General features: G+C 40.7%; 1 protein-coding gene across 1 annotated transcript in view; it reads left to right on the forward strand.

The window, feature by feature from the left end:
* The window catches only part of Vps35 (VPS35 retromer complex component), a 33,325-nt gene extending 21,193 nt beyond the window's left edge, over positions 1 to 12,132 (forward strand). Inside the window, exons 12-17 of the mRNA XM_041650306.1 lie at positions 922 to 1,077; positions 3,921 to 4,043; positions 9,049 to 9,228; positions 9,812 to 10,051; positions 10,580 to 10,723; positions 11,214 to 12,132. Coding sequence (XP_041506240.1) covers positions 922 to 1,077; positions 3,921 to 4,043; positions 9,049 to 9,228; positions 9,812 to 10,051; positions 10,580 to 10,723; positions 11,214 to 11,393 — 1,023 coding nt within the window. The 3' untranslated portion in view covers positions 11,394 to 12,132. The remainder of the gene's footprint in view (positions 1 to 921; positions 1,078 to 3,920; positions 4,044 to 9,048; positions 9,229 to 9,811; positions 10,052 to 10,579; positions 10,724 to 11,213) is intronic.
* Positions 12,133 to 19,988: the final 7,856 nt, after the last annotated feature.

A 19,988-nucleotide genomic window follows, 5' to 3' on the forward strand; every position in this document is an offset into this window, starting at 1 on the left:
TATAGTAATCTGTGTAGCACCACGAGGTGGTGGCTTACCGGCAAGGATCTTAACCTGTGTCCATCTTGGAGAGGAGAGCTATGGCATCTGGCTCACTTCCCTTCTTTTCAGCATTTTGTTCTGATTACTCTGCCTACCTAATTTCTGTCCTATCAAAGGGCCAAGGCAGTTTCTTTATTAACCAATAGACAGATGACCCTCCTCCATCAGAAAGTGACTCTCCCTCCTTCATCAGTCAGCATTTGCCGACAGCTCCTCAACTTGGGAGCCTTCTTCCTATGCAGGATGAATGCTGACCAGCCTGATCCTGTGCAGGCAATCACAGCTGCTGCGAGAAGATGCTGTTTTGAACAGTCTTTCCTTGACCTCTGGTTCTTACAGACTTTCTGTACCTCCTTCAATGTTTTCTGAGCTTTGTAACGGAGGAGTTGTGATATAGATGTCCTGTTTAGAGTTTAATACTCCATAGTCATTTAGCTTCTTCCCTATATTAACTGTTAACCACAGCAAAAAAGAAATGTATTTAATGAGGGAGTAAATGCTATAATAATTGATGTAAGCATAAGCATTTAGAAGACAATTTGATATACATCCACTTAGCAAAATAATAATAGGTTCTTCCTAGGGCCTCTTCTTAATCCTTTGGTTCTTTGCCAGGTTTACAGTATCAGGCATGGATTCTACTCTGGAGCAAACCTTAAGTCCAAGTATAAAGCTCTTGGTTATTTGGTAACATTGCTTATCTTGTCAAACTAGTTGTTACTGTAGCTTAAAGGGGTCACAGCTGGGCAATACTGTTCATACCAACTTCTTGCAAAAACTGAATTTTTTTGCTGGTACTATTTCATAGTATGCAGTTAGAAACTGTTACATTCTTTGTTGATGGCTTCACACTAACATTTTCTATTTCCCTTGCTGCAGGTAGATGCCATAATGAATTTGGTGTCCACGTTGATTCAGGATCAGCCAGATCAACCTGTGGAAGACCCTGATCCGGAAGATTTTGCTGATGAGCAGAGTCTTGTTGGCCGATTCATTCATCTTCTCCGGTCTGATGATCCTGATCAGCAGTACTTGGTAATGAGTTGTCTCTTATTATAACCTTTCATCACCCAGAGTGAGCCAAGAAGTCTTTAAAATGCTTTAGTACTCCTTTTCGGTCTTAGTTCAAGGTGTTAAACTTGTTACTGAATTAAAGTTTATGGCCTCCATGGAGTTAAAAAAAAAAATTACTTATTTAGTTTTAGTTACATCCCAGTGTAGCCAAGTTGGCCTCCAAATCATAATCTTTCTGCCTTAGCGTCCTGAGTGGAGGGATTTTGTTACGTACCACCATGCCTAAGTGGGATTTTATTTTTATATAAATGAGCAAACTAAACTGTTGGAGCTTGTGAGGAACAAGCCAGGTATTCTGGCTTCTTTTGAAAACCTGAGAATTGCAGAAAAGTTTTCTGTTTTTTCTGGATATTCTGTAATTATTCTGTGTTCTGTTTCTTTTTCAACAGTGTGTTGCTTTTAGAATGTTTAGTTGCTTATCATAATAAACTTCATGAAACTCATAAAATCTGATATGAAGATTTGACAGATGAAAAAGTATGAATCGCTTTAAAATTTAGTATGCTTTTTCCTTAATATTATTTCTTAATAATCAGATGAAGCTTTTTCTTTTGTCATAGTCCTCAGTTAATCTTTATGAAACGAAGATTTAAATGTGGCCTAAGTAGGTATGCTGTCATCTATCTGCTAGTGAATGATTGTGAAGTGAGAGGGTGATTTCTGTTAGTAGTCTTTGATTTGGCCTAGGGAGAGCTGTTCTAAGCACGGTGTTACCCTCTGAGCACTGTGTGATCAGTACAGTGTGTGAATACTGAAATATTTTAAGTGGTTCCCCTTCCCGTGTGTCTGTGTGTTTGTGTGTGTGTGTGTGTGTGTGAGAGAGAGAGAGAGAGAGAGAGAGAGAGAGAGAGAGAGAGAGACTGCTTTCATTTTCTGTTGCTACCACATGTAATAGGATTTATAGCTGATTGTTTTATGCTTGTGTGCTTCCATATTAAAGAAAGATCCAAATATATTGTGTTTTACATATTTAGATGTTTATCTCATGGATTTTTTGTTTGTCTTCTTTAGTATGTGTATTTATGTGTTTGTGTTTGAGAATGTAGGTGCACCTGGGGTCAGAGGTCAGCATCAGGTGTCTTCCTCAGGTGCTGTCCACTTTATTTTCTAGGCAGGATTCCTCATTGGAGCTCACCTGTTTGGATATGTTGACTGGCTAGTGAACTCCATGGAGCTACCTGCTTCTGCCTTCCCAGTGCTGGGATTGCAGTTTCATGGTCACACCTGGCCTTTTATTATATGTTGGAGATCTGAACTCAGATCCTCAAGCTTACACAGGAAGTCTTTTACTGACTGAACCATCTACCCAGTCCTGTGGTTTCCTATTTTTTCTGAGTCATTTATAAATCTATTTCACAAGGCTCTGTTTTTAAAGTATATTGGTATTGTACTTAATAAAAATAGGCTCAGAGAGGTTGACCTATCTGTAAAAATAAATAAGAATTAAGTTTATCGTGATAACTAAAAAGTCAGAATTTAAACAACTCTCACAGGTAGAGCAGGCTTTATTTAATGCCAGAAAGGTGGTTTTTCTAATTTAGACCATTTAATGGGGCATAGGGCCTAGTGACTCAATCAGAGTTCAAGAGAATGCAGATTACATGCCTTAAGCTGGGAATTTTGGAGCTAAGGATAGGGAAGACAGAATGAGCAAGTTAGGTGTTTTCCTTAGATAACCTGTTGTTTGAGGCTGTAGGTTTCTGCAACTACAGGGTGTCAAGGCAGCTTCTGCAATCTCCAGATAGCTGACTTCCTGGAGCTATGAGCCAGTTTAGGGTCTTGGCTTTTGGGAGTGATTCTACTACTGGTAAGGCACATACAAACACACAGACACATCCCTACACACCCCATAGCTGTTTTATTTCTATAGTGGCCAGTATTTTCTGGGCACATACCTTGTGCAAGGTATTGATGATACAATTGAAACTATGTGTCATTTAATCTTTCAACAGTTACAGGACTATACTACCTCATTTTTCAAGTGAAAATTGGGCTAAGAGGAGGGAAATTGTTGTGTGACACTTCTCCCCTAGAGACACAACACAGACATCTGTTCAGTCCTGTAGGGAACAGATGGGAGACCCAAATAATGATTCGACCAATGTCCAATTTGGCCAACCAGTTAGTTTATTGGGATTACTTACAGGCATATGGGTAGTGGGAAGGTGGGGTTACTCACAGCAACAGGGCTCAACGGCAGTGGCATAACTGAAAGTCCCGCTCCAGTGCTGATGACAGCTCATCAAAGCTATAGTCTTTGAGCACTGTGTAGCTAGAGGCGGCTTGCAGGTTGGCGAAGCTCCTTCACCAGCACGATTTGCTGCTTCCACAGCCTTGGGGAGGGGCCTTTGTTAGTCTTACAATTCCAGCTATCTGGGACTTGTACGATTGTTTACTTCCTGAATCTTAGGACCTTCCCTCCAGAATGGAGTGTTTCAACAGATTGTTGCACAGCAGCAGTACAGAGTAGAGAGTACTAGAATCTACTTTCCACGTAAGTTGATTTGCTTCATTAGCCTGTATTCTTTATTAACAAAGGTTAGGTTGTACATGTGTATGAGAATAACATAATATTTGCTCTTGGCTAGTTACCTAAGCTAGTTATACAGCTTGTGTAAGCTTCCAGCTTACACATATATCAAATGGGTTAGTGTTTTTAGGGTGGTCAATGTAGAAGAGTGTACCTCTAAAAAGACGGGTATGTCACAAAATGGTGACAGTAAGGATTAGAGAGCGCCTATGTAATTTTGTAAACAACTGATCCTAGTGTGGAAAAATTACTTTAAATTTTTTTTCTTTGTCAGATTTTGAATACAGCAAGAAAACATTTTGGAGCTGGTGGAAATCAACGGATTCGCTTCACACTGCCACCTTTGGTATTTGCAGCTTACCAGCTGGCTTTTCGATACAAAGAGAATTCTCAAGTGGTGGGTTTACTTTGAAATATGTCACTACATTTTTTCCCATATTCCTTACTGTCTCTTCTAAGTTGTAGAAAAGCTCAAGCACACACACAAATGAGTGATAATGGTATCAGGTCCCATTTCAGGAACTCCTGATTCCTTCATTACTCACTCTTGCTGTGAGCTCCTGACACTAGTGAACCAGACACTGGCTGAGGAATCACATAACAACATTAGGAATTATGTGACTCAATCAGTTCAAACTGATGTTAAAACTTCTTAGGTTCTAAATCAGGTTCACTTTGCCTATTGATAGGTCCAGTGTTACATAATCACTTCTTAAAAAACTTGCAATCAATAATGTTACAAGTTTTATGCAATTTTCCCTGATTTTTTTTTTCTTCCTAAAACAGAATTAGGGCTTGTCTTTAGTGGTATAGTTTTAAAGAAAATAACTCAGGCTCATATACATAAAGGTTGAACATCCAGGTTTATGTTAAGGAATAAAACTCAGTAAACTTAATTTTCTAATACTTTCTAAAACATTTTTTCCCCTTAATATTCTTATCAGCTTGTATACCAGTAGGGTTTTTGTTACGATAGCTTCTATTCTATTTTCCAGCACTTATGACTAGGTGTTTGTTACTATAACAATAAAAGTGGCCATATTAAGAAGCTGTAATGATCAAAATGGCATAGTACTAATAGAAATCCATCCAAACAGACCAAAAGAACTGAAGAGTGATCCAGAAAGCCAATCATGTGTGATCAGCTTATTTTTGTTTTTGACTTTTTCAAGACAGGGTTTCTCTGTAGCACAGACTGGCCTCAAACTCAAAGATCTGCCTGCCTCTGCAGAGCTGGGATTAAGAGCATGAGCCACCCTGGCCTTCTCTTAATCATTATTATTATTATGCCAGAAAGACAAGGGGGGAAAGCACAGGCTTTAATAAATGGGGATGGGAAAACTGGATGTCTACTTTTTAATGGAATGAAATTAGATCTTTGTCTCCTCCTGCCCCCGAACTCAAAATGGCTTAAGAAATGGTCTTGTTGCCGGGCAGTGGTGGCGCACGCCTTTAATCTCAGCACTTGGGAGGCAGAGGCAGGCGGATCTCTGTGAGTTCGAGGCCAGCCTGGTCTACAAGAGCTAGTTCCAAGGCAGGAACCAAAAAGCTACGGAGAAACCCTGTCTCAAATCAAAAAAAAAAAAAAAAAGAAGAAATGGTCTTGTCATTGATTTTTTTTTTTTTTAAAGGGGAGAGTACTAAAAAGCATGGGCAACAAAAGTAAAATTGGACAAATGGGTTGTATAAAACTAAAACATTTTATAAACCATACATTTGAAAAGGAGGGCTAGTTCTAAAATAAGGAACGCTGAACTGGAGAAATGGCTCAGTGGTTAAGAGTGCTTGTCACTCTTGCAGAAGACCTGGGTTTGATCCTTAGAACCCACATGGTCGCTCACTACTATCTTTAACTCCAGTTATGAGTTTTCTAGTTCCTCTTCTGACCTCTATGGGCACCAAGCATGCACATAGTGTACTTAACATACATGAAAACAGAGCACTCATTCATACACATAAAATAAAAATAAATCTTAACAGCATATAAAAAAAATAAGGAGCTCAGTTCAACAGTAAGAAAATAAATAATTTGATCTAAAAATGGGTGAAGGATGCCAGCCAGGATGAATGGAACCCTGTCTCTAAAACAACAAATAAACAACAGTGGACCTGAGTACAAATTTTTCCAAGGAGTAGTTACAGATGGCAGATGGGTCCCTGAATAGATGCTGAATATTATTAGTTTGAGGGAATTGCAGATAGAAAGTTCAGTGATGTATGGCTCATCTTTAGTGGACTACTATCAAAGAGACAGGAGAATGGCTGGGAATGTAGCTCCATTGTTAGGTTACCTGCTCTGCCTGTACAAGACTTTAGGATTAGTCTTCGGCATCACAAACAAACAAATAAATGGAACATGGCGTGGAACACTGTTTGTGAGACTGTAAGTTAGTACAGCTACTATAGAAAGCAGTATGGAGACTCCCCAGACATTAACAGTAGGGCTGAAGTGTAGCTCTTAACATGAACCAGGCCTGCAGTTTGCTTCCCAGCAGCTCTTCCCTTCAAATAGAACTGTCACACAATTCCAAAGTACCAGAATGGCCAAACACATCAGTGATGAATAATGTGAGTGTACATACATATGAGTGCATAGATATACTGGAACATTATTCATCCCTAAAATGAAAGAAACCCGGCCTTTAGTGACAGTGTAGGTGGTCCTGGAAGACAGTATACTGAGTGTAATAAACTAGTTACCTCACATGTCTAATGGAATACTGCCAGTAGTAGACCAGTGGCTGGTAAATTCTACAGTGTTATCAGATGAAGAATTTGGGGGACCAACAAAAAAGAAAAAGGGAAAACAAGGATTTGAGACCCCTTTCCCGAAATAGCAACTAGCATTTATATTGCAACAAGAACTATATACTTGAATTCCTGCATTTAATCTTTTTTAACAAGTCTTACTGTCATCTTTTAAAAGTAAAGAGAAATTAATGATTTTACAGAAGTTTGAATGGTGTAACACTGGTATTTACAACTTTCTAGAAATTAGATTAGCGGAGGGAAAAGGAAAACAGTTTTCAGCAATGGCAATGTTATATTGAGAGTGTAATCTAATATGGTAGAAATGTGAGCTACTGTATTTTTAGTAAACTGCCAGTGTAACTATAGTGTTAAAAATATAGTAATTCTTCTAAGATTTTACACTCAGGAAATAATCAGGGAGTTTTTTAAAACTCAGTTCCATTTGCCATGGTATACATGTGGAGTGTGAAGGACGGATTTATGGAGTTGGTTCTCTCCCTCCACCTTTCAGGGGCTCCAGAGTTGAGCTCAGGTTGTCTGGCTTCTGTGGCAAGTGTTTGTACCTTTCTTGATAGCACTGGACACATAATTAGGGTCTTAAACCTTTGTGTATACTGACCATTCAGAACATTTTTAAAGGGGAACAGTATAATTCAAGAAGTCCTTGTTTTTTACTGCTGAGTAATACTCTAATATGTATATATTCCATACTTTCTTCATCCATTCTTCCATTGAAGGGAATCTAGGTTGTTTCCAGGTTTTGGCTATTACAAACAATGCTGCTATGAACATAGTTGAGCATATACTTTTATTGTATGATAGGGCCTCTCTTGGGTATATTCCCAAGAATGGTATTACTGGGTCCAGGGGTAGGTTGATCCCGAATTTCCTGAGAAACCACCACACTGCTTTCCAGAGTGGTTACATAAGTTTGCATTCCCACCAGCAATGGATGAGGGTACCCCTTCCTCCACAACCTCTCCAGCAAAGGCTATCATTGGTGTTTTTTATTTTAGCCATTCTGACAGGTGTAAGATGGTATCTTAAAGTTGTCTTGATTTGCATTTCCCTGATCGCTAAGGAAGTTGAGCATGACCTTAAGTGTCTTTTGGCCATTTGAAGTTCTTCTGTTGAGAATTCTCTGTTCAGCTCAGTGCCCCATTTTATAATTGGGTTGATTAGCCTTTTACGGTCTTGGATGGAAATAGAAAACACTATCCTGAGTGAGGGAAGCCAGACCCAAAAAGAGGAACATGGGATGTACTCACTCATATTTGGTTTCTAGCCATAAATAAAGGGCATTGAGCTTATAATTCACGGTCCTAGAGAAGCTAAATAAGAAGGTGAATCCAAAGACAAACATATAGGCATCCTCCTGAATATTAACCTTCATCAGGCGATGAAAGGAGACAGAGACAGAGACCCACCTTGGAGCACCGGACAGAAATCTCAAGGTCCAAATCAGGAGCAGAAGGAGAGGGAGCACGAGCAAGGAACTCAGGACCGCGAGGGGTACACCCACACACTGAGACAATGGGGATGTCCTATCGGGAACTCACCAAGGCCAGCTGGCCTGGGTCTGAAAAAGCATGGGATAAAACCGGACTAGCTGAACATAGCAGACAATGAGGACTACTGAGAACTCAAGAACAAGGGCAGTGGGTTTTCGATCCTACTGCATGTACTGGCTTTGGGGGAGCCTAGGCAGTTTGGATGCTCACTTTACTAGACCTGGATGGAGGTGGGCGGTCCTTGGACTTCCCACAGGTCAGGGAACCCTGATTGCTCTTCGAGCTGATGAGGGAGAGGGACTTGATGGGGGAGGGGGAGGGAAATAGGAGGCGGTGGCGGGGAGGAGGCAGAAATCCTTAATAAATAAATAAATTTAAAAAAAAGGAACAGTATAACCACATAGGCTATAAGTGAGTTGATGGAATAGTTTCTTGTTAAAATAATATTAAATAACTTAGGGGGCTGGAGAGATGGCTCAGAAGTTAAGAGCATTGCCTGTGCTCTTCCAAAGGTCCTGAGTTCAATTCCCAGCAACCACATGGTGGCTCACAACCATCTGTAATGGGGTCTAGTGCCCTCCTCTGGCCTGCAGGCATACACACAGACAGAATATTGTATACATAATAAATAAGTGAATAAATATTTAAAAAAATATTAAATAACTTAGTATTATGAGGAAACTTGTTTTGACAGGAAGTTGCATACAAAACATTGTAGTATGAACCCAGTTTTAACTATTTTTCAGTGATATGCTTTAAAACAAATAGACTACAAAACTACACAGTTCTCTCTCTTATATTTACATATGAAAAATGGACAGGGAGACATTAACAACTGTGTTACCAGGAATGATTCTATTTTCCAAATTCTTGTGTGTATTTTCCTCAACTTAAGGATATGTTTCTTTTCTGATCAAAAAAACAAATATTAGATCTCCATAAATTTTAGAAACAGCTTTAGATGTGTTTAGTTTTTAAGGAGATGTCGTGTTTGGTTTACTTGTGTGTTTCATAAATGAGAGAGAAGAAAAAGGACTTAAAAACTGAACTTCAGTGCTTTTGCTTAGAGGCTACTTTAGAATTTTTCAATAAAATGAACAAATTGATCTTGAACTCAGTATCATGTTTTTGCTATTTTAGGATGACAAGTGGGAAAAGAAATGCCAGAAGATTTTTTCATTTGCTCACCAGACTATTAGTGCTTTGATCAAAGCTGAGCTGGCTGAATTACCTCTGAGACTCTTTCTTCAAGGAGCGCTTGCTGCTGGAGAAATTGGCTTTGAAAATCATGAAACAGTAGCATATGAATTTATGTCCCAGGTGAGCTCTGCCTTCCTTCATGAGTTGTCTGATCCAGTTTGTTGGGTTCAGTCACTGCTCCATTATTTTTGAGGTAATGCACTTGGTGTTCCTGGTTTATTTTATGTTATTTTATTTATTTATTTTTTTTTTGGACAGGGTCTCACTCTTTAGACCAGCCTGATCTGGAGCTCAGAGGGACCCACCTGCCTCTGCCTCCTGAATGCTGGGGTTAAAGGCATGCTCCACTATGCCTGGCACTCTTATCTTTTAATATGTAATTAATACTTCTGACCATGTGGAAACTTTGTCATATGGTAGTCACATTGTGTAGAGCAGCAAAGCGTTGAGCTGCTGGGGACAGAAGAAACCCAAGATTGACTTACAGGTAGTGGCAAGAGTGTTTAATGAACAACAGTTTTTATGGTTAGTTCAGTTGGCAGCCTTCTGCACTGGCTTAGCTTATGCCTCTTCACTGGAAAGTACAGCATGCACCAGTGTGAACGTCCTAGACCATCTCAGAGTGGGTTTGTTCTGAAGAACTTTGGAAAATGCTCCTGTTGATGGGTGGTTCCTGAACATTCTTTGTTCTGTGCTCTGCCAGGCATTTTCTCTATATGAAGATGAGATCAGTGATTCTAAAGCACAGCTGGCGGCTATCACCTTGATCATTGGCACTTTTGAGAGGATGAAGTGCTTCAGTGAGGAGAACCATGAGCCCTTGAGAACTCAGTGTGCCCTTGCTGCATCCAAACTTCTGAAGAAACCAGATCAAGGCCGAGCTGTGAGCACGTGCGCACATCTCTTTTGGTCTGCTCGAAACACAGACAAAAATGGGGAGGAGGTAAGGTTCCTCTTGTCTGTTACAGGAGATAGAATTGGTAATGGGGATTGGCCACTTGGTTTTGTGCTTTGGAAATGAAACATTGGGTGCTTGGAATTCTGACAAAGACAATTGCTTTGCTTTATTAGAGGAGATGAATGGGTAGTGAAAGAGTCTCCTATAATGATATGGTTACAGCAGCTTGTTTACCACTGGTTATTATTTCCTTTGGGTTTGTTTGTTTTGAGATGGGGATATTGGTATGGAGCTTTGTTCTGGAATTCACTTTGTAGACAGGCTAGCCTTGAACTCACAGAGACCCATCTACCTGCCTCTGCCTCCCTGTTGCTGGGGTTAAAGTTAGGTGTATGCCACCATACCTGCCACCAGTTTTGTTTTTAAATACAGTTCTCTGGTTTGTTTTAGGGTTTCATTTTGTTGTGCCCAATTATAGCATAAAACCTTATAGCATTGTGTATCTTTGATGGTGGGAAAATAGGACAGTTCTCATTTATTAATCCATTCCATATTTTATGCCCTGTATTTTAGCTTCATGGAGGCAAAAGGGTCATGGAGTGCCTAAAGAAGGCTCTAAAAATAGCAAATCAGTGCATGGACCCCTCGCTACAAGTTCAGCTCTTTATAGAGATTCTGAATCGGTACATTTATTTCTATGAGAAAGAAAATGATGCGGTAAGTGAAATAGCTCTCTCTCTATATATAGATTTGATACGTTGTTTCATTTGTGAAAATTTGACTTTGCTTAGTCTATTTGCGACCTTCTTCCATTCTCCAGAATCGGCACAGACTGTGCAAGTAAAAAAATGCCAAGTACACATGACCAATGTGTGGACTTCATTTGTTATCGTGCAGCAGTTCAGAGTCATTCCTGAAGGCATCATCCATTTGTAGCATTATCGTATTCATTAAGATTTTTAGGTCAAATGCAATTTTGTCTTTTTTTTTTTTGCTGGTTTATGTTATTTTGTATTTTGAGTTTTTAAAATTCTTTTTCTGTCCTTAATGAATAGCTAATAGTTGTTGCTTAAACTTGGAATTTTATACTCATACCTTTTTCATAATTACTTAGGTATTTGATGAAAATAATACAAGTTCCTCACAACTGTGCTACTAAATTGTCTTTTTGTGATACATGCCTGCTACAAAATTATTCTTTTTGTAGGTAACAATTCAGGTCTTGAATCAACTTATTCAAAAGATTCGAGAAGATCTCCCAAATCTTGAGTCCAGTGAGGAAACAGAGCAAATTAACAAGCATTTTCATAACACATTGGAACATTTGCGCTCAAGGCGGGAATCACCAGAGTCTGAGGGGCCAATCTATGAAGGTCTCATCCTTTAAAAGAAGACAGCTCAGCAATTCCTTTCTACCCACCAGAAAGGGCTTTACTAGGTCTCCCTTCCATAGATTGTGCCTTTCAGAAATGCTGAGGTAGGTTTCCCATTCCTTACCTGTGATGTGTTTACCCAGCACCTCCAGACACCTTCAGGACCTTAACTCACTTCACAATTGTTTAACTCTGTCTGATCACCCCAAGTAGCATGACTGATCTGCTCTTTAAACCTCTTGTGATCTGTGAAAATTGAAAGCAAAACCCACTTAACCTGGCTACTAATGGAGCTCTCTTTCCTTATTTTATTTTGTTGCATTGTTGATTGTGTATTTTCTTTATTAATGGGAGTACTAACCCAAACATACTTGTTTATTTGTTCTCTGGTCCTATCTGAGATTACTTTAAAGGACAGGAGTACTGTGTGTGAAATTCAGCTTGGGCTTTCCCTGAATGCAAGATAAAGCCTATGTGTAATATATTCCCTACAACTAGAATATATTAATGCATGTTGAAGAATTTTAAAGCACCATGGTCAAAAGCAGAAGCTATATTTTGCATATTTGGACTCAGCTATCCTTTAAGAACTATGTCATCATCCTGACACATTGAATTAATTTGATTCTATGAAATAGAAATTTTGTGACTTAATGTAATTTATGTATAACCTCCACTATTGTAAATTTATGTGAAATGCATCATAATTACAACTTTTTCATCAGTGAAATAATAAAGTTGCTGTTAACAATTTTGGATCTTTCTTGGTTTTTGTACAGATGATAAAGGGAACTCTAGTAGATTACCTGTGGGGTGCCATGTAGTCTCATACACTTATGGAATTCTCTTATTTAACTCTCGTTTTTAAGCAGTTAGTGAAAACAAGGTACCATCTGTTACTTCTCAGACATTTACAGCTAATTACCTTCTTCTAGCACACCTTTTTTAGGGCGCGATGAGTTACCATAATAGCCCTAAAGGCTCTTTTCTTGTGTAGTTAACCATTGTGTAAAAGACACTCCAGAAACTGCCCAAAGACACCCATGTCATCATTGTCCAATGTAAGGGATGAATATGTGTTGCTTACATAGGGACTCCCGCGTCACAGACTGCAGTGCCTCATCTCCACCAGAGTGGTAAAGCCTTACCTGGTGAGGCTCACAAGGACGAGCAAAGCTTCCCCTAGAATCTGAGTGCTATGAACAATTGCTGCCTACAGTGTTGTCCTCTTTGGAGTTTGTCTCTCACCTACAGGGACTGCCTCCCTCGCATGGTGCTTTATCTAGAAATCACTGAGGTCTGGGGTTGCTTGGGCAGGTAGCTTACCCCACCTGCTCCCAGCTTTCCTGTACCTGTTTCTGTCTGGTCTCTTCATTTCCTTGTCACCCTTGTCAGGACCTCAGCTGTGGGTCGTGGTAGTCTGGATTAGGAATTTGGGAAGAGCTCAACTTGGGTTCTAGGCCGTCACCTGAAGGTTTGGTTGTGACTGGCATCTCTGTGCACTCATATGATTGCAAGCTGGAGGTTTAGTTTCTGTCCCATGGCCCTTTTCACAGTGTGACTTATGGGTCTTTTAACATGATAACCCCGGAAAGAACAAGGGGGAGACCACAATATCTTTTGATGACCTGATCTTGGAAATCTAGTCCATGCTAAAAAGAGAATTATACTTCAACTTTTGTTTTCTTTAAATAGGTTTTCCTTCTGTAGCACAAGCTGGCTTCAAACTTGTAATCTTCTGCCATCTTCTTCCTCAGTATTAGGATTACAGGCCTCTTCCACCGTGTGCCCCTCTTATAGTTAAGAATATTTTTAAATTATGCTTTGGGGATTTCATACAAGTATACAATATATCTTAGGCATACACACATACCCACTTTTTTTTTTTGTCCCCAAATAACCCACTGAGTGGTGAGTGCTGCCTGCATGCTTGTGGGTGTGGAACCATCTACTTGAACAAGGGTGACTTACTAGGACCTACACCCTAGAAGAAAAGTCCCTCTTCCCCAGCAGCCATCAGCTGCCAACAGCTCCTCAGTTAGGGAAGGGGTCTTATGAGCTCTGCCAACCATGCTGGAATGTGACTGGCTTGATCATCGTATGCAGTGACAGTAGATGTGAGTTCCTGAGTGCAATCCATGCCCTGTTGAGAAGACACTGCTTCACACCCTCCAACTCCTAATTCTTCCTGTCTGCCTTTTTCTGCAATGTTCCCTGGGTGAGGGGGTTGAGGTGGGAAGTTGATAGACATGTGTCAGCACTATGAGCACTTACATTTGCATTGGCTTTTTCCCACCATAAAAAGAAGCTTCTGTGACCAAAGTTAAAAGCAGCACTAATCTGGGTATAAACAAATATTTGGAAGACAGTTGCTGTCACAGCCATGAGCTTCACAAGGCTCATAGTACCAGGCCTCAAATCTGATCCAAAAACAGTTGGTTAACACCTTAACAGTCATGCTATTATTGCTCTAGTAGGCACACCTTGGCTGGCAGGTTGGTATTGTAGCATGCAGGGTCCCTTGCTGTGTAAGTCTCTTTTTTTTTTTTTTTTTTTTTTTAAAACACCCCGTGCCCTGCCTCAGGAGCCAGCACTTTCTAGCATTATAGAAGCTAGCCATTAGGGAGGAAGTTTCCAGGCCAGTTCAGCTTGATTTCTCTGTCTTGGAAACAATGTGCATTCTTCAGTAAGGTCTTATCATCCTTATCATCCAGCTGTGGTGGGCAAGAGCAATGACAATAGCCTGTGCTGTTCTGAGTGCCTTGGGCCACCCTGACAAATAACTTGTAGGGAAGCATCTCATTTTCATTTAATAATCATGTCTTCTCGGAACAGCGTTGTCCACACATACTGCTTCAAATTCCTACTCCCATTCTTACTTAAACCATTGGCCACCATTATACCTCACTCTACTTCAATATCACATGAACATGTATTCTAGCCCCTAGTTAAAGCTTAACTCTGCCCTTTCGTGGATTCTTTCTGTCTTCCTGACCTGTGCAGACATTCAAAGTTAAACACAAATCTAAAAATTTGCTTGACCCCACAGATGAGAGAGGACTTGAGGGCATTTGTTCCTGGGAGCTTGGGTTATTTCAGTATAATTTTTTTTTGCATTTATTTAAGTTTCATTTTACTTTCTGACTCAATAAAAGTAAATATGAAGCACATTTTTATTATCTACTCATTTGAGTAGTTATATTGAGGCCGATTGCGTTTCCTGGCTATTGTAAATAGAGCACCATGTCCATAGATGTTCAGATGTCTCTGGGACAATGGTTCTCAGCCTTCTTAATGCTGCAAACCTTTAATACAGTTCCTCATGTTGTGGTAATTCTCCAACCATAAAATTATTTTTGTTATTACGTCATAATTGTAACTTTGCTACTCCATAAATGTAATTTTACATTACGTGAATCATGATGTAAATATCTCGTATGCAGTCTTAGGGGACCCCTGTCAAAGGGTTCTTTGATCCCCAAAAGTGTGATGACCCATTGGTGAAAACCACTGCTCTAGTAGGATATAAAGTCCTTTGGATAACATGTCCAGGAGTGGTACAGCTGGATCGTGTGACTCATCTATTTCTAGGGTTTTTTTTTTTTTGTTTTTTGTTTTGGAACTTCTATGCTGATTTCTATAGTGGCTGCACCAATTTATACCCCTACCAGCTGTGGATTTGCATTTGATTTCTTGATGCCTGTTCTGACTGGGACGAGGTGGAATTTCAAAATAGTTATTTATTTATTTTTTGGTTTGGTTTTGCTGTTTATTTTTCGTTTGTTTGTTTGTTTTTGAGACAGGGTTTCTCTGTAGACTTCCCTATCCTGGAACTTGCTCTGTAGATAGGCTGGCCTTGAACTCATAGAGATCCTCCTTCCTCCCAAGTGCTGGGATTAAAGTCATGTGCCACCACCACCTGGCTCAAAATAGTTTTCATCAGCATTTCCCTGATGGCTAATGATGATGCTTACTGGCCATTTGTACTTCTTTTGAGAAATTTCTTTTCAGTTCCATAGGCCTTAAAAATTATTCATTTTTGTGTATAGGTGTGTATTGTGTATGTGCCTTTTCTACATGTATGTCTAAGTAGCAGGTGTGTGCTTGATACCTTCAAAAGTCAGAAGAGGGTGTTAGATCACCTAAAACCTGTTATAGGTGGTTGTGAGCCATTGCGTGAGTGCTGGGAGTTGAACCCGTGTCCTCTATAAGAACAACAAGTGCATCTAACTCATATCTCCAACCCTAACCATAGTCCCTATCTGTCTGTCTGTTTACCTACCTACCTACCTACCTACCTACCTACCTATCATTCATTCATTCATTCATTGATCTATCTGTGTGAGTTGTTCTTTGGTGTTTAGTTTCTTGAATTTTTTTGTGTATTCTGGCTACTAATTCTCTTACCAGATATATAGCTGGGAAATATTTTCTTCCATGCTCTAGGCTACTTCACTTGCTTGATAGTTTCTTTTGCTGTGTAGAAGCCTCTTAATTTCTGAAGGTTCTATTTGTAAATTCTTGGCTCTATCTATCTATCTATCTATCTATCTATCTATCTATCTCATGTGCAATTGGATTCTTATTCAGAAAGTCCTTACCTACAGCTATATCTTAAAAAAAATACTGTGTGTGTATGTATACCATGATGAGTGTGTGTGTTTATACCATGATGAATGTCTAGAGGCTAGAGGATAACTTACAGAAGTCAGATCTTTATGGGAGTCAGCTCTCCTTCTACCCTTCCACCTTGTGGGTCCTGGGGGGAACCAACTCATGTCATCAGTTACCTGCTGAACTTACCCTCGGAGCCATCTTGCTGACCTCTATGGATGTGTCTTGAATACTCCCTGCTTTCTCCTCTTGCAGTTCTATACTTTCAGGTCTTGAGCTGAGGTCCTGGATCCATTTGAAGCTGAGTTTTGTATCTGGTGTGTGGTAAGGATCTAGTTTTTTTTTTTTCAAATTTCAAAACTTTATTTTGCAATCCCAAATTCAAGGCTAAATTCCAGGCTACAGGAAGAAATTTAACATGAGTAAAATGTACAGCCTAGACTCAAAATTATAAACAAATGAGCACAAAAACCAACCAGCAAGCCAGTAACTGTGATCTTTGTTTTATAGGTGGTAATAACTGAAAGACTGAATAGATTTCAAATGCTGCAGTTAAGCCTAAATATAGCCCCTTTTCCCCTTGTCTATTACTATACCTTCCAGGACTACACTCACTTTGAAGGAAAAGACCACAGAACACACTCATTCCCTAATTCATTATGCCATCGAGAGTCCCATAGTATCAGGAAGAAAGAAAGAAGGGATCTAGTTTTGTATCTGGTGAGTGGTAAGGATATAGTTTTGGGTGTGGTGAGCAGTAAGGATCTAGTTTTGTATCTGGTGAGCAGTAAGGATCTAGTTTTGTATCAATAGTTTTCCCAGCACCTTTGGTTTACGATGCTATCCTCCAGTGTGTATTCAACATCTTCGTAATAAACCAGGTGGATGCAGCTGTATTTCCTTGTCTATTGCTTTAGTCTGTATCTGTGCCAGTTCCATGCTGTGTATTAGTGACTCTAGTCTATGAAGGACAGCTGTGATGGTGCCTCGTGCAGCTCACTATTGCTTTGGCTCTGTGGGGACTTTTGCACTTCCATATGAATTTTTGCTATTTCTATGAGGAACTGAGTGAGCATTTTGATTGGGAGGGTGCTAAATTTGTTGATGGCTTCCATAGCAAGGCCATTTTCACCATGTCAATCCTGCCAGTCCATGAGTAGTCTTTGTGGAGATCTTTCATAGCCTTAGTTAGCTTTATTCCAAGGGTGGTTGCTGGTTTCTTTTCCCCCTCTTGTGAATGTATTTGTTGCCCTGATTTTCTTTCACTGTCTCTGTCTTTGGCATGCAGGAAGGCTACTGATCTTTGTGTTAATTTTGTAGCCTGCCACTTTGCTGAAAATGTCCCCAGTTCTAGGATATTCCTCATGTCTCTGTCTCTCCCTGTGGGCTCTCAGACCAGAAGAGGAATGGTAGAGCATTGTCCATATCTCAGACATCTCTCAGAGAACATGGCAGAAGTGGAGCCATTCCCACCCAAATCAGGCCTAGACCCATTGAACTCCATAGAGACAAAGACCATGTCATTTTAGAGTCGGTTGTGCTTCTCTTTTCCTGCTGGAGAACTGAGTTGTCATGTGACTGGCAGTCTGCTAACCTGTCAAGTCCCTGCCTCACCGCAGTGCTTCCTCCCATGTGCTTTGGTATTTGCTGCATCATTAACATTTACCTGTCCTCAATCAGGTCTGCATATGCAAATTAGGTGCATTTTCTCCCTTATTCCTTTGTCCTCCCTCCCACTGTCTTGAACTATCTAAGCTAGCCCTGTTGCCTCAAAAACACCTCCCCCATTGTTCATACCACCCCGAGACCCTTCTCCCCAACTCCTCCGCAACCCGAGACCTTCAGTGCACAGCAGATGATGGTAACTGGGGACAGAGACCCATTTCCCCTGATTTCTACCTAGAGATAAGATGGAAAGTTCTTAACTACTGCTCCAACACCATGCCTGTCTGCTTCTCACCATGATGATCATAGATTAACAGTCTAAAACTGTAAGCAAGTTCCCAATTAAATGTTTTGTGTTATGAGACTTGCCTTGGTCACAGTATCTTTTTACAGCAATAGAACAGTAACTAAGACAGTGTTGGATATTCAATTTGGGAGCTACTCTGTGGGGTAGTGGACTACTTAGTCTTTGTCTAGTGATGGCCTATGAGATTTTTTCCTTTCACATTAGCATGCCTATTGATGTTCTTGTTCAGGTCTGTTTGGTAGCCATATTGTTGTGGTATCACAAGTGAAGCTTCCCTGTCATTTCTAGGGGCTACGATTTGACAGCAGACTTTCTGGTCCCCTGATTCTTGCAGTCTTTCTGCCCCCCTCTTCCTAGAAGAGTCCTGAGCCTTAGATGTAAGAATTGTGTTATAGGTCTATTCATGATCAGCTGTTCTCTTTATTTTGACCAGATATGGTTTTCTGTAACTGTCTCTGTTCCAAAGGGAAGTGTCTTTGGTGAAGGTTAAGAACCACCCTTATAAATGCAAATCAAAACAACTTTGAGATATCATCTTACACCTGTCAGAATGGCTAAAATAAAAAACTCCAATGATAGCCTTTGCTGGAGAGGCTGTGGAGGAAGGGGTACCCTCATCCATTGCTGGTGGGAATGCAATCTTGTGCAACCACTTTGGAAATCGGTGTTTCGGTTTCTCAGGAAATTCGGGATCAACCTACTCCTGGACCCAGCAATACCACTCCTGGGAATATACCCAAGAGATGCCCTATCATATGACAAGAGCATTTGTTCAACTATGTTCATAGCAGTATTATTTGTAATAGCCAGAACCTGGAAACAACCTAGATGCCCTTCAATGGGAGAATGGATGAAGAAAGTGTGGAATATCTACACATTAGAGTACTACGCTGCGGTAAAAAACAATGACTTCTCAAATTTTGCATGGAAATGGATGGAAATAGAAAACACTATCCTGAGTGAGGTAACCCAGAACCAAAAAGATGAATATGGGATGTACTCACTCATAATTGGTTTCTAGCCATAAGCAAGGGTCACGGAGTCTACAATCGGTGATCCCAAAGAAGCTAAGTAAGAAGGTGAACCAAAGGAAAAACATATAGTTGTCCTCTTGGCTATGGGAAGTAGACAAAATTGCCGGGGAGAAAATTGAGATCTTGGGGGTGGGGTGGGATGGGGGTAAGGGGAGATGGGAAGAGAAAAGGGAGAAGGGGAGAATGGGGGGAACTTGGGGAAAAAGGAGGATTGGGATAAAGGAAGGTTGGATAGGGGAGCACGGAAGCACAATTCTTAGTTAAGGGAGCCACCTTAGGGTTGGCAAGACACTTGAACCTAGAGTGGCTCCCAGGTGCCCAAGCCGAGGTCCCCAGTTAGTTCCTTGGGCAGCTGAGGATAGGGAACCTGAAATGACCCTATCCTAGAGCAAAACTGACGAATATCTTGCATATCATCATAGAACCTTCAACTGGTGATGGATGGAGATAGAGACAGAGACCCACACTGGAGCACTGGACTGAGCTCCCAAGGTCCCAATGAGGAGCGGAAGGAGGGAGAAGATGAGCAAGGATGTCAGGACCACGAGGGGTGCACCCACCCACTGAGACAGTAGAGCTGATCTATTGGGAGCTCACCAAGGCCAGCTGGACTGTGACTGAAAAAGGATGGGATAAAACCGGACTCTCTGAACATGGCGAACAATGAGGGCTGATGAGAAGCCAAGGACAATGGCACGGGGTTTTGATCCTACGTAATGTGCTGGCTTTGTGGGAGCCTAGCCAGTTTGGATGTTCACCTTCCTAGAAATGGACGGAGGGGGGAAGACCTAGGACTTACCACAGGGCAGGGAACCCTGACTGCTCTTTGGACTGGAGAGGGAGGGGGAGAGGAGTGGGGGGAGAGGGAGAAGGGTGGGAGGAGGGGGAGAAGGGTGGGAGGAGGGGGAGGGAAATGGGAGGCTGGGAGGAGGTGGAAACTTGTTTTTGTTTTTTTTATCCTTTTCTCAATAAAAAAAAAAATGACAACA

Source organism: Microtus oregoni, unplaced genomic scaffold (assembly GCF_018167655.1).
Source record: "Microtus oregoni isolate MIOR12 unplaced genomic scaffold, Mior012 000004F_ref0000308, whole genome shotgun sequence".
NCBI classification, from domain to species: Eukaryota; Metazoa; Chordata; class Mammalia; order Rodentia; family Cricetidae; genus Microtus; species Microtus oregoni.